Here is a 14,408-nt window from a genome sequence, read left to right as displayed (position 1 = left end):
AAATGTTATCAATTAAAGTTTTTGAGTTATTGCCTCAGCTGTACTTTGTGTTCAGTGTCAGTAAGGACATGCTAACACACTTAACTAAGATGATGGTCATGGTTTACATTTTAACTTCTGAATGTAGGCACATTTGCATAGTCATCGTGAACGTGCAAACATTGTGATATTAGCATTTAGCTCAAAACATCACTGTAAGTTCAACTTGTTTCGACGGCAAATGTCCCAAATAAATAAGTCTTTGTTGGTGTTCATGACAGCACAGTAACTTTGTGTTTGCCCTGACTTCACTTTATTTTCCATTGTATTCTCTCTGACCATACTGTCATTGTCTGTTATCATCACTGATAAGAAACCCTTCTTTCTGACAGTTGGAGTATCAGTACCTCTGACTGCTACTCGGATATATTTATGTCTCTTTTTAACATGTCCCATTCTGGAAAATTCACGTTCTGATCTTAAAACTAATAAAAGGATACTTTGCCAAACCCCAAATACGAAGAGAGGCTTTTGAGATGAACAGTTATTTTAAATCATCCCACATGTTGAACTTGTGTCTTTACCGAGGAAATGTCAGAGGCTCCGTTTCCGCGCCGACTGTGAGCCGTTTGTGGTGGCAGCCTGCCAAACATCCGCCCTCTTCTTTATCTCTCCTCCTACTCACCCTCACTGCTTTTTCTCTGCCTTTCACTCTCTCTGTGTGGGTACATGAACTGTACTGTCTGTTTAGGAGAGTTGTAAAGGCCAAAGCAAATAATGACTCTTATTTCTGAAAGCAGGTAATGTTTATCACATTATGCAACAATTATCACAGATAAAACCCTATATTTAAGGTAATATGGCAAAATTATTTCACATTGAGGCAAGGCAAAGTTTCTGATCTTCTACTTTCCACCACTTCCTGTTCAGGTTAGGCTTTTGTTTGCACTTTTGCATATCTTGTAACCTTACATCACCAACATAAAAGTTACTAATGTATTACTGCTAATGTAAAACATTGTTCAAGTACTATACTTAAGTACAATTTTAAGTTTACTTTACTTGACTATTTACTTGATTTCTTTATATTTAACTTCTAGGCTTCAAGGTTTACATTGTGTATGCATTATATCTTGTTTTTTCAATGTAAAATGTTATTAACTAACTAACTATAACTTGTTGATATATGTGCTTGCTGTTGGTTGCACTGCCTTATCTCCTAATAACAGTGACACCCAAAAACACTGATTAGAGCTAACAAGAAGTAGGATATTCTGTAAATCCTAATTTTGCAGAGGTTTTAGTAGTTACATCAGGACGCACATGTATTTAAGTTTTTGACTTTTTCCATTGACTGTTTAGGTGTTGATTTTGGTATATGACATTTTTAGCTTTTGTTTGTTTGAATTTTGATGTTATTTTTGTGTTGACACTTTGACCCCCATCCTTGCCCGTTTTTCTTACTGTTAAATCAGCATGTTTGAATGTAAGCTACTTTGCATTTTGATGTGTGGTTCAATGAGTTCAGATAGTACAACTGGAGTAACATTCCTGCTCTTGACATAAAGAATAATCCGAAAGAAGCATGTAGGAATGTAACAAAACAGATCACATTAACAATAGTTAGTCAGCAGCCTGAACCTGTGGAGTGTTGAAGTCATGTAAACATTACTTGAGTCTTTGAACACACATTCATTAGGCTTTTACACATATAGCTTCCCAAGAGACGTTTCATGATAAACTGGATTGTTAGAGTTGCTAACACGTTTACACCTTTAAATGCCCCCTCCCTCCACGCGAGTTTCGCTTTGTGCGGTTGCGCGTCAGCTCTCATTGGCTGTCGGTGATAATCGGTCAACAAGAGGACCGGAGGGAAGGAGGCAGGAGGGCACAGGGCAGTATGTGTACAGCTACTTAGCCTACTCATAATTAGTTGTTCAAAACGATTCACCCGCTTAATTTCACATTGACCCGAGACACTGAATTGTTTTGTGGCGGTCGTTGACAATGTTGTTGTGTCGCACGGCGAGCCTGTCTGCCCTGGATCCGGCTTTCAAGTCCACGGGCTCGTTTCTAGCGCGAGTCAAAGCAAACAGACTGAGGGACGTCACTGTGACATTACGCAAGGGTTACACGTTTCAGCGGTACCGGTGTTTCTGTAGCTCCGTCCCGGGTGTCAATGCAACTCTTGAGCTCCTGGGGAAACCACAACAACAACACAGCCCTGACCGGGGACCTGTCCAGCACCGGGACTCACCGTGTGCTCCACACCGGCGACACTTCGACCGGGTGGCTACTATGGCTGTGAATCTCTCCGAATGCGCGCAAAGTAAACGCGGTAATGTCGATATTATCGCGCGTGCAAACAGGCTGAGCAGAGGGGATCTGGGTAATGGTTTGTTTACAGGTTACTGGGGGGTTTCAAGTCGACTCTGCTCCACAGGGACAATGCAGACCCGATCCTTTTCCACGAAGAAGATCGAAGCCGAAGAGGAGCACACAGCTAACAACAAAGAGGTAATTTAAACTGTTAAACTCAAGTGTTTGTCTAACCCCGGTGACCAGTTAATAAGAGCGCGCGGGTCCCAGTCTGTGTCCACACAGTGTTCAACTGGTGGGGGAAACCACTATAATGTCCCAGTGTTGCCCTGGTTGAACTCTAAACCATGAAATATGCAATAACCTGCCTGCCTGCCTACCCGGGCCTCTTCAGTGACAGCTATCCTGTGAGCATGCAGCAGGCGTGTTATACAACCCTGCATGACGCCACAGCTGTGGGCTGTCTACATGTGCAGGTGACTCACAGATTCCATGCATAATTGACACGTTTTCACAACTTATATCAGTAGCAGAATAGTTATTTATGGAGTTCAGAGAGCACATGCTGACTCACTGTTCAACAGGCTCACAGAAGTATGACTCTTCAAACTGGACAGGAAACTGGATCTGGCTCATTTTTTTATTGAGAGTTATAGTATATTAAGTGAGTTTTGGCATGTGCTCTTCTGCAACACTACTTCACTGTGTATACTCTTCAGTGTTATGCAGGGTTAGAGTTTGAGTCATGCTCTGAATTACACAAGGATTATGTAAGGTAATACACATGGTTTAGATTCTACACCCTGCATTAGAGATGTCCCGATCCGATCACGTGATTGGGGATCGGAGCCGATCACGTGATCGGAATCGGGAGAAAAAAATCGGGGATCGGGATTTTTGTATTTATTTTTTTATCAATTTTTATTTATTTTTTTATTTAATGTTACAAAACTAAAATGACCATGTTCACGTCTTAAAGTCATCCTGAGGCCTTAGTTTTGGTTTAAAATTACACAACATCATGTATGTGTTGCTTCTTTTGGGCTTGTTTTCATAGACATGGTTGCTTATTCCTCTCAAATCTGGCAACAGAGTGGGCGCAGTGTCTAATAGTAGCAGTAAGCTAACGAGAGGCTACGTTCAGCTGGTGACTCGGGAGTCGGGACAGAGAAAATGTCAGGAGTTTGGAAGTATTATAAAATGTAAAGCGAAGGCAGTGTAACAGCCAGATGCAATGTTTGCAAGGCGGAGGTTCCGCGTGGTGGAAAGAACAGAGCTACGTTCAACACGACCAATCTAATACGCCACCTGAGAAACAAACACCAACAACAACACGACGAGTACACAACGGCAACTCAGGTAACGGCACTGAAACAACCGACACTTTCAGAGACTTTTAAAAGGAAAGAGAATCTGCCCCAGAACAGTGAAAAGGCCAAAGAAATAACAGCCAAGATAGCTGAATTCATCGCGTTGGATGGCCAGCCGTTATCTGTTACCTTTGTTTTCTCTTAATGCATTGCATAAAGATCGGATCGGGAAAAATCGGTATCGGCAGATTGTCAAAATCAAATGATCGGAATCGGATCGGGAGCAACAAAAGGTGATCATCCCTACCCTGCATGCAGCCTTGAGAGTGTCCTAAGGCAGTGTTGGTCTGAGCTAAAGGCTAACATTCTCACAGTTACAATGCTAACATGCTGATATTTAACAGGTTTCATGTTTGCTATATTCACCCTCACCTTTCACATGCCAACAGTTGCTAGGAAAAAGTGCAGATGCAGTGCATCACATTTCTTGGGACATTTCAGTCTTCACCAGTGTCTAACAGTGTGGCTTGCGTCTAAAACTCTGATGTTTACTTATATTTGATTAAAAAAGCCTTAAAGAGCCTGTGACACCATCCCAACAACTGTTGTGCAATGAAATATTGGGCTACTAGTAATCTCGAACCGTCAGTTTAAAAAAGAAAAAGCGATACCGTTTCGTTAAATATCAATAATTTCGAACATCGCGGGGAAATTCCTTCACTCATTTTGAAGTTTTGGGGGAAGCCGGAAGTGACGTCAATGCGGGAACGCTTCGAGAGCCAAACACGGACAAAGTGTGTTGTGTCATGCGTAGAAATGGTGAATTACTGAGTTTAGGCACGTTAATAACGTTTTAATGAAGTTGACTACAGTATATTCATATGTGTCAGTGCTTTCATGTCAATTCGGCGACATAAACATAAATGATCGTGGTAAAGATGATGATTACATTAGGATTAAAAATCGGGAGTGAGAGCTGCTGAATTTCCTCCCGTCGGATGTGATATAAAAACAAATCGATTATTTTTGTGGTTATAAACTCAAGTGGATGAAACTACATTTATTAGTGCTTTCATGTCAATTCGGCGAACATATGATACATTAAATGATGAGTGAGGATGATGATTAAAAATCGTTTGTTTGAGCCGGTCTGCATTTACTGATGAGAAAACAAACCGATGCTTTTTGTAGTTGTAGTACACCAACAACATGGATTAAACGTGTGGTTTTTTACCACAATGTTGGGGAAATTAATGGATAAAATGCACGGATTATTATTATTATTCCCACTCCGATCGGGACACTAGGTCCACCGTTTCCCCGCAGCGAGGCTCCCCCCGTTGACAGTTTACGTGGGCTGGGTGCAGTGGCGGACTGGCCATCGGGACGAATCCCGATGGGCCGGTACCGAAGTGGGCCGGTCGGATAAGTAACTAGCACATCCCCCATAGGCGGCGCGTGAGGCTCAGGTTTGAGAAGGCTAAATAACTTCTTTTACCTGACGCTGCCCGCCTCCGGCGTCTATAGAAAAGAGATCCACTCAGTGTGCGGAGTTTAAATCTCTCAAGTCATATTACAGGATAAAGAAAATACAGTTTAAACTGCCGTATGCAGAGAAGACGCCGACGTGTCGCACTTATCATTCATATTACATCATCAATCAGATCATCGATCATATAATATCATAATATATCATATATTTCCTTATCTGAGTCAGCTTGCAGCCTCATCTGGCCGTGCAACACTCATAGTGTCACAGACTGGATGCAGAAGTATTATTTAACACATTATGTTGACGAAACACTCGAGACAAATGTAATTAAAGTCAGATCCACTCGTGTCTTAGACGTGAACGCGCTCTCAGCTGGAGAGAGAAACCCTGGCTTGATTTACCGAGTTGATAACCAGCGTCGTAGGACCGCTTAGCGAGATCTCGTTTGTTAGTTTGTTGTTAGTTTGTTTGTTACTCAAACATATCCAGGGTCTGTTGAACTGGCTTCGTAGTACAGGGCACAGGTGGCTAGCAGCGCTAATGTCAAAGACACAGACATTATACATTATATTTGTATTTTACATCCCCCGCTCCCCCCGTTGACAATTTACTAGCGGTACCGAAGTGGGCCGGTCGAGAGTCCCGGGATGATTTGTAGTCCCATTCCACCACTGGCTACATGACCATATGATCGCCCATATTGACGCACCTCATTCCTAAACTTCTAACAGATACAACATAAACCGATCCTTCAGCCTCATATGAGCTCTCAGACACGTTCAACATTAACCTGTCATCGCTGTCTGAGCTTGCTGCTGTGTGCGCCATCGTGCGTTTACATCTGACTGTATATATATAAAGGTTTACATGCAGATGCTGGGATCCTGGACGGTGCAGCTGGAGCGCTGTGCCCGCAATGACGTCACCCATCATTTGGCGGGACTTGAAGAATCCGCGAGAAGATCCAGAAAATTGTCAACATTGAAGGCAGATTAATGGTTATCAAAGTACAAATATCCAAAATCAGTTCAGTAACGGTTCGGTTTTCAAGGGGACAATATGTACTCAAATTGATGGGTTTGGATGATGGGGGAAAACCGTGTCACAGGCTCTTTAAGATTAAATATGTTGTCACAAAAAGGGAACATGTGATTTAGGACTAGACATACAGTATCTACATTTGCTGCTTACTGTAGGCATCATATAATTGTGGACACTGGCTGACATTTAACAAGAATTGCGGAGATAGGAAAGGGATTCAACAGACTTGATGTGCAACATTGGCCTGGTTTCCCTTTTTAATGAGACTATAAATTAGACAGTTCTGTTGCAGGATGCTGCCATAGTAGACTTTTGCGTTTTAGTTTTAATTTTCTAATCATGACCAGACTCTTTCAGTTTCTTCTTAGCTTCTGTTTCAGCCCTGCACAGGAGGGATTCACCACTTCACCATTTCCCTCCCGCTCTGTCCCTGCATGTGTGTGCATGAGAGTGCGTTTTTGTCTGTTTGCAAAGCACTGTGACTTGGCATGTGTTTTCATGGCCCTGACAAGCTGTTATCAGACACAACAGCGCACTGTTCCCCTCCTATACACCCTCCCTGGCACAACTCCCTTTGGCCGCTCGCTCACATGACCCTCCCTCGCTGCTGCCTGCCTTTACTTTTAGCTCGGCCTGACCCGCCTCTGAAAGGCAAAGGCCTGCTCCCTCGCCCACTCTCTGGTCTTTCTATTGTCCATTGTGGGCTTACAAGTGAATACGTCACCGAGACTGGCTTCATTAAAATGTAGCAAGACGAATTGCCTTGAAGAGAAAGATCAGATTGTTTTTCTCCTCTTCCCTTCTTCTTCATCCTCTTTGCTTTCATTGTTTCATGTCCTCCTGGTAAATAGTCTGAGTCAGGCCCTCAAAGGAAGCTGAATGTTAACACAGGGAAAAGGCATAGAAGGCTGATAATGAGAGTTACTGTATGTGAGGCAAATGTCCCACATGGCAGTGAACAGGCTGCATCGGCCTTTCACATGCCGATTTGTGATTTTTTTTTTTGTTGCAAACATCTTTGAAGCTACTACATTAGCTTTAATGTTTAAAAGCGGATCATTGAGTCTTCCTTTTCTTCTAGCTGCCCATTTCTGCTAGATGATTTATCAGGACATGTACGCTCAAAGACACATTTTCCATCAGCCTATTACACATCACCATTGGAATTGACCTTCACTTGAGGGTCTGCTATAATATATATATATATATATATATATATATATTCTTTGTCATTACTAAGTTGTCTCAGCTTTGAAGGAACAAAGTCAATATTTAATCTGATAATAGATAAATACAGGCTGGAGATACTTCCTGTTTGCTCAGGGAAGGATTGTGTTTCCTCTCGGCAGAAATTATATTGTTTCAGATTGAATCACTGGACACGATGCCGTGCTGTCAGCTGCCCCTTTTACGGTTTCAATTTCCATTTTAACAGCCCTCATCATCAAAACGAAATGGTAGGCAATAAAGCTGAAATTATTATTCCTTCAGTATCCTTACTCATAATTGAAACCTATAATGAACCCCGTACGGGCTCAGTAAAAGAGTTTTTGTTGTAATGGAGTTTCGACAGCTGCATGATCAGGGATGACCTTGAACTGGACTGTGGAAATATTCCGTTTTGGCTCAGAATGCAGTCTCTTGGTGGTGTTTATTTATACTGTGGTCAAGTTTTTCCTGATTGCAGTCATGCTTTTATTGTATCACAGGGCTATGGGTAACTCTGTGGGTTAAAAAGGGAAGGCTTTATCTTACCGATTCAGTTTTTTATTAACTTCCATTGCATTTTATTTTGATTACAAGTAGTTGTTTATGATGAACATATTTACAATAAAGCCCTTTAGTTCTGTGGTGTCCCTAATATCTAATACTCCTAAAAGCCACACACTTTTAAAGAGCTCTAATATGGGGTCCCAGTCACATATGAAATGTCATGGTTCAGAGGGTTTGTATAGCAGTATGCTGCCAGAACAGGTAGAGCTCATAGAACTCAAGAATGCTGCTTTAATCAGGATTTTCCACACCAAGATGTCAGGACACTTTTCCTGAGAAGTCACTATCGTATCAGATCAAAATGGTAATAAGGTTTTCAGGAAGGACATGACATGTTTTTACACATACTTGGTATTTCATTAGACACTCAAATGTAATTCTGAGTCCTGTGTTTCAAGAACTGGAGAAATATGTACATTTTAATGCTGTACTGTCAATTTATACGCTGGCTCTGTATTCATCCAGACAGGATGTACAGTCTGCTTCCTGTAGCAGTGGGGATAGATTCTCATTCCATTGTGGGCTTACAAGATTCTCATTCCTCCTCTTGTTTCATATTTCATGTTGTCCTTGTTGTCCCACGGGTCAGTCATGTTGTCCTTATCACTCCCTCTAACTCTGCTCTCTTCTTTTGTTGTATATAAAGAAGGCCCCTACTACTTCCTCATCCACAGAGAAGACTGCGGGGGAGTCGGAGCCAGAGGGAGGAAAACCAAACAAGACCCAGCAGCTGAAGAAAGTCTTCAAGGAGTATGGAGTGGTGGGAGTGTCCTTTCACACCGGGTTGTCCCTCATGTCTCTGGGAATGTTCTACCTCCTTGTATCCAGGTGACAAAACATCAAATAATTGTTTTCTTTTTCTAAAACTAAGAAAACATATTATAGAAATTCTCCTTAGTACCTGGGAAATGAATTGAACCACTGACTGAAGTTAAAGCACACTGAAGGAAAAAGAACAGCAGAAAAGTAATATACAACGCTCCAACGTATTATAAAATCTCTGGCATGCATAAAACATCACTTAGATCTAATACGATCCAGCAGTGTGCAACATCTGAGTGTAACATTTCAAGCTGTGCACGGGAAATGACTGACCCGTGGGATGCTTGTACTCCAAGGAATGCAAAATGTCTGCTGCAGTTTGGCCTAAAATAGAACTTGAAAATGTATTTTCAGTGGGCCACATCATCGTGAGTTTAGCTCAGTGAGATAAAATGTTTGAAACTTCCTTTATCAATCAAATGCTAGGTTCACACAACTATCAGCAAAGCAACACAATTGGAACCCAAGTTGCTGTTAAAGCATTCGTTTACGTATTTAGTTTACCAAATATTACTGGTAACTGGTTCAGGGCAAAAATGTGTTTCTCTCAAACAATTTTAAGACGTCACAGACCAGTAATAGTGAAACAAAAACATATGATTGGTTGACGCTCCACTGCGTCTTTGAATCGCTAAAAGAAGTTGTAGAACTCGTCTTGTGGCACAGAGAGTGCCGTTCTAAGATAGTATCTTCATGTCATCGTCCACTGAAGATTACAAGTAGCCTGCTGCTTCATTGCTAGTAGTGTAACATAGAATTGTGCATTGTGTAACCTCTTCCTATGGTAAAAGACAGTTAAAGGATAAAGCAGCACAGCAAAAACCTAGTTATCAGTCCGGACAGTTTTCAGGCCTTTGTCTGCCTGTCCGGCCACATGCCAGCAGGTCGAATACCAGAGAGACTTAGCAGAGATTATCTGACAGCTCAGACATTTCCTCATAAAGCTGATACTGACCCTTGAACTGATGCCATACTGCGACTGTAACATGCAGAGAGCATTATCACTGTGAGGCCCAGAGGGCATGAGGCCTGCTGATGCAGGGTCCAGAGGAAACAGTTGATAGGGTACAGAAGGACTCTTGTATTTAGCTGACTCAAGTTTGCTGAGTTGAGTTGTTAATGTGTGTGTGAGAGAGGTGTTTTTATTGAGGCCGCTCTAAGCCCTGTGTGAACACATTCTTTACATATTTATTCCCCAGAATAGCTCAGATGAAAAAGCCAGGACTCTACAGAACTGTCTCCCAAAGGCAGTAAAACATGTAGCTTGTTGATACGCTCCTGTTGATTTTCACGCACTTCACATTGCAGTGCTTCTTATGCTAATGTAATCAGATTAAATGGTTTAGAAGGCTGTACGATTAAAAAAAAAAAAAACATTATACAACACTCTGTTACTGAACACAGCTCCCTCTGGTGGAGATGAAGGGGGCTTGCACTTCTAAATCTAAAAGGTACTTTTGAAGTCATTCTTTTTTTTTTTAGACTAATAATCTTTTATTTGATCGACAAATGTCTTTGTGCAGATTTTTTCTCTCAATAAAGAATCATGCAAAAGCAACTTTTTAAATCTCCTGTTAACCCAAGATATGCTCTTAAACTAAAGGATCAATTTGACAATATAAATGTTAGTGTATTTCGACTAAATCATGAATGATTTTTCTTTATTGTTTTGTTTTTTCCTCTGTTGCCTCATGAAAATCCTAATTATAGTCAATAGTATGCCTAATTATTTAGTTGAGGATACTACACACACAGGACGTCCGTCTTGTGTGTGTAGTATGGAGCAGAGTCCTGCATCGGGTCGGGTACCCGCGGGTACCCGACGGGTGACCCGCAAAAAAGGTGATTCGCGGGTGGTATTTTTCCAAACGCTTTTTTCCGGGTTCGGTTCTGGGTAAAACAAAGATGATGCGGGTCGGGTCGCGGGTGTTGCATAATAAATATATTGAAATAATGATAATTTAGTTTAATGTTTAAATCCTCAGACCTCTCCCCCGCGGGACCGTGCATAATCATAACCTCTGCAGCGCATCAATCTGCTGCTGAGCGCGCCACATTCGAAATGGCTGAGGTGAAGCTCTCTAGCGGAGAATACAGCATTTTCAATAACACTTCCTCAAGAGCGAAACCCAGCGTCTGGGAGGCTTTTGGTTCCTAGATGGAGAAAATAACCAACATCCCACGCTTTTTGAGACAAATATGCAACTGCGTGTGTTAATAATTGCACGTTTTCACTGCTCATATATAGGCTATGCGGGTTCGGGTCGGGTCGCGGATCTTGTGCCGACGGGTCGAGTCGGGTTGCGGAACTAATTGGCAATATGTGCGGGTAGCGGGGCGGGTTCGGTATTGCACGTCGCGGGTGTGGGGCGGGAGCGGGTCTTGAAAATCAGACCCGTGCAGGACTCTGGTATGGAGTAGTGAAGAAAAATGTCAAAAGAACATGATTTTTGAGTCATCTCCTAACATGTGATCCCTTTGTGCTTCTAACCAGTCCTCTGTCTTGTCTCTCCTCAGTGGGATGGATATGGGGGCCTTCCTCTGCAAAATGGGCTTCAGCGAGGCGGTGGACCGCTCTAAGATGACTGCCGGGACCAGCACAGTCGTCTTGGCCTACGCCATCCACAAGCTCTTTGCTCCGCTGCGCATCAGCATCACTCTGGTGTCAGTGCCTCTCATCGTGCGCTACTTCAGAAAGACTGGTCTCTTTAAGCCACCCACAACTGCACCCTGAAGCCCCCCCCATCCTCCGTTGTCATTAAAGAACAAACATCCTGACCGTTTAAAGCCATAATTACAACGCCTGAAAATATCCTTACTCATTGCCTACATTTGGAAAAGCCTCATCTTCTCTCAGTCGTGAAGTGAAGTGAAACATTGTCTCCATTAGTTCTAGTTGCAACAGACTCAAGGTGTTTAGTTGTGTTACTGTAGGATTAAAGTGTGACTGCTCTCTAAAAAAATAAACATTTGAAGTCATGTCTCAATGTGTGTGCATTCCAGAAGCAAAGACTGGTACAGCTCAAATATTTATGTATGATCAGGGGTCTTTGAGCGGGGTTGTTTCTAATGCTGTAAGAGGGTCCCTGTGGGGACACGTTAAAAAAGCTCATCTCCCCTGCTAGGTGACTGGCCTTGTTCTGGTGTTGTGTGACTCAGCAGAATCATTCAGGTTCTCTCTCTCTGTCCTACCTCGCTCCTGTCTCTCCTTGTCCCCTCCCTGCTCAGATGCCTACGCTCTGTTTTTATTTCTACTGTTTGCTTCCCTGCTATTTTTCTCCTCAACACCTCTGCTGGCATCCATTGTCTTTCTCCCTTTGCTGTTCCTCTCTCCCCTTTTCCTCTCTGTCTGCGCTCCCTTTTGTTTTTACATTTTATAAATGCCACGGCCCATGCAGTAAAGTAGAGTCCATTCATCTCTGAGTGGAGCTGAATGTCATTATTTGCAAATCTTGGATGAAAAAGTTGGTTTGTGAATGGACTGTATTTAACTATTAAAAAAAAAGTTATCTTTTATAGTTGTTGTCTTTGTGTTATAAAAATACCACCATCAGGAAATAAGGCAGTACAGTTATGACGGCTGTATTTGTGGTTTAAAGCAGTTGTAATCAATGTTCTTATATTACCAATGTAAATGGAATCCCTCGTTTTTAGCACCAGACTTATTTTCTCTGTTCCACTCATCCTTTAGTTTTGTTACCGACGCTAAACTTTACTGTTTAAATTCAGCTTTAGCAGAGTCAGCACCGTTTAAACAAATAGCTCTAAAAACCACTGTACGCTTCCTTCTGAGCACCAAACGGCAGTAAAGTTAAAAACTTGAGCAATTAGCAGCTAAAGAGGCAGATATTCCACTCAGTTACTGATGATTATCTATATTTTGAAGTGACTCAATAAATACTGTGTTGCTTTGTGCTGAAGGAAGATAAACATCTCTTAGAAAATTACAACTCAAGGGTTGAAATTGAAGTAGATTGGTTAACATTCAATGTTTTCAAATGTGTTCTCGTATAATTGTTAGTTTTTCATGCAGAGGACATTTTCCATAGCCAGTTTGATTTGATTTGAACATTTACCTTTTTAGTTTTCAACCCATTGTCATCTGTGAAAAAACATATACAAAATATTATTATGATTTGCTAATTTGCAATTTATTTTCTTAGACTTCCAACAGGCTTTTTTCAGTTTTTTTGGACAATATTTACTATGTTGTCATTGCAGTACGTTTCAACACTGTGCCATTATGTTGCACTTCTCCTTCTCTCCCACACTGGGGAGCTCTTGATCTAAAAACACAGCGCCGCTCTCCCCCATTACTCTGACACAACGCAACAACCGCATCATACAGTTCTCATCTCTCATATGATTGAATATCTTTGTACTCTTAATGTCTTCAAGATGGATAACGGCATTATATCACAAGAAGGAGCATCACTCCTCGTGCGTCCCGCAGTTATGATTAAGTAAAATGCTCTCCAAACTTCTCTAGTGTTGTTCTATCTGACAGATCGGTGTCTACAAAGCAAAGATAAAGTTGGAGTACAAATATTGTGAGATTACTCAAAACATGAAATCATTTGCCAATCTGTTTGTCACAGACAACTGGATGATAATTCAACTTGAAACTAAAAACTCCATCATTAAAAGGTTTAAGCAAAGCACTGTCATGCTGGTGTGCCATGTGTAATTTAGTTACACTGACCAGTTTCTCCATAATAATTCATTATTTCTTTATTACAGCAGGCATGATGCCATTTCTCTCCTCTCTCCATGCACCTTCCTCCTCTCCACTTCTCTACCTCAGCTGGTGTGTTACCCTGAATATATGCACTGTGGAGACGGGAAGATGCCTTGACCTGATCTCCTCTGTGTGCGAGTGTGTGTGTACGTACGTGCGTGTTTCTTGGCCAAAGTAAATAATTCAGGCAGGAGGTTTGTATGGAGAACTAAGAGAGTGCATGGTGGTGTGTGCCAGATATCAACCCGGGTTTTTCAGGAGTGGGAGCTTTGGCAGCACTGTGCATGAAGTGATACAAACCGATCATGCACATGCGCACGCACGCACACACACACACACGCGCACACACACACACACACACACACACACACACACACACACACACACACACACACACACACACACACACACACACACACACACACACACACACACACACACACACACACACACACACACACACACACACACACACACACACACACACACACACACACACACACACACAGAGTAAGAAGGAGAAGCCTGGGCCTCATTAGCCATGATGAGGACAGGGAGCTGCCATCGCCTCTCCATCCCCTGCATGTCCCCCATGGCTAGGAACAAATTGGTGACAGCGCTCCCAGCCACTCTGTCGGCTACCTGCGATGCACTGGGCTCTGTCAGGCTCCTGTCCTTCCACACTGCTGTGCATTTGCACATAGGCCTCGTCACCTTTTGCTCGGCCCAGAACTGAGTCGTACACTTCATCTCGTTGTCCTCGAGTTGTGTGAAGGGCCCCTCACGCAGCGTGATTCGGGGGGGGGGGGGGGGGGGGAGGTGTTCAAGGGGGGTTCAAATCCTTGACTCAGCTCCTGACTTGTGCCCGCTGCAGCTTTTATTAAAATCAGATACACCGTCAGCGTCCCCACACACAGTGAATCCATTATGGCTG

At 42.5% G+C, this 14,408-nt stretch overlaps 1 protein-coding gene across 1 annotated transcript; it reads left to right on the top strand.

Annotated features, from left to right (window-relative positions):
* Nucleotides 1-1,811: 1,811 nt before the first annotated feature.
* Nucleotides 1,812-12,252, top strand: fam210b (family with sequence similarity 210 member B). The gene is made up of 3 exons (XM_034083296.2): nt 1,812-2,496; nt 8,561-8,742; nt 11,254-12,252. Exons 1-3 carry the CDS (start codon nt 1,987-1,989, stop codon nt 11,468-11,470), a joined length of 909 nt encoding a protein of 302 aa, XP_033939187.1. The 5' UTR covers nt 1,812-1,986; the 3' UTR covers nt 11,471-12,252.
* Nucleotides 12,253-14,408: the final 2,156 nt, after the last annotated feature.

Source organism: Pseudochaenichthys georgianus, chromosome 5 (genome assembly GCF_902827115.2).
Source record: "Pseudochaenichthys georgianus chromosome 5, fPseGeo1.2, whole genome shotgun sequence".
NCBI classification, from domain to species: Eukaryota; Metazoa; Chordata; class Actinopteri; order Perciformes; family Channichthyidae; genus Pseudochaenichthys; species Pseudochaenichthys georgianus.
The sequence above is the reverse complement of the archived record's forward strand: the minus strand, read 5'-3'. Positions and strand labels throughout refer to the sequence as shown.

Bases quoted from the DNA above. Each gene is read 5' to 3' on its own strand.
- fam210b (XM_034083296.2), top strand. From the start codon at position 1,987: ATGTTGTTGTGTCGCACGGCGAGCCTGTCTGCCCTGGATCCGGCTTTC. The intron at 2,497-8,560 runs GTAATTTAAACT...TTGTATATAAAG, and splicing joins ACACAGCTAACAACAAAGAG to AAGGCCCCTACTACTTCCTC. The intron at 8,743-11,253 runs GTGACAAAACAT...GTCTCTCCTCAG, and splicing joins TTCTACCTCCTTGTATCCAG to TGGGATGGATATGGGGGCCT.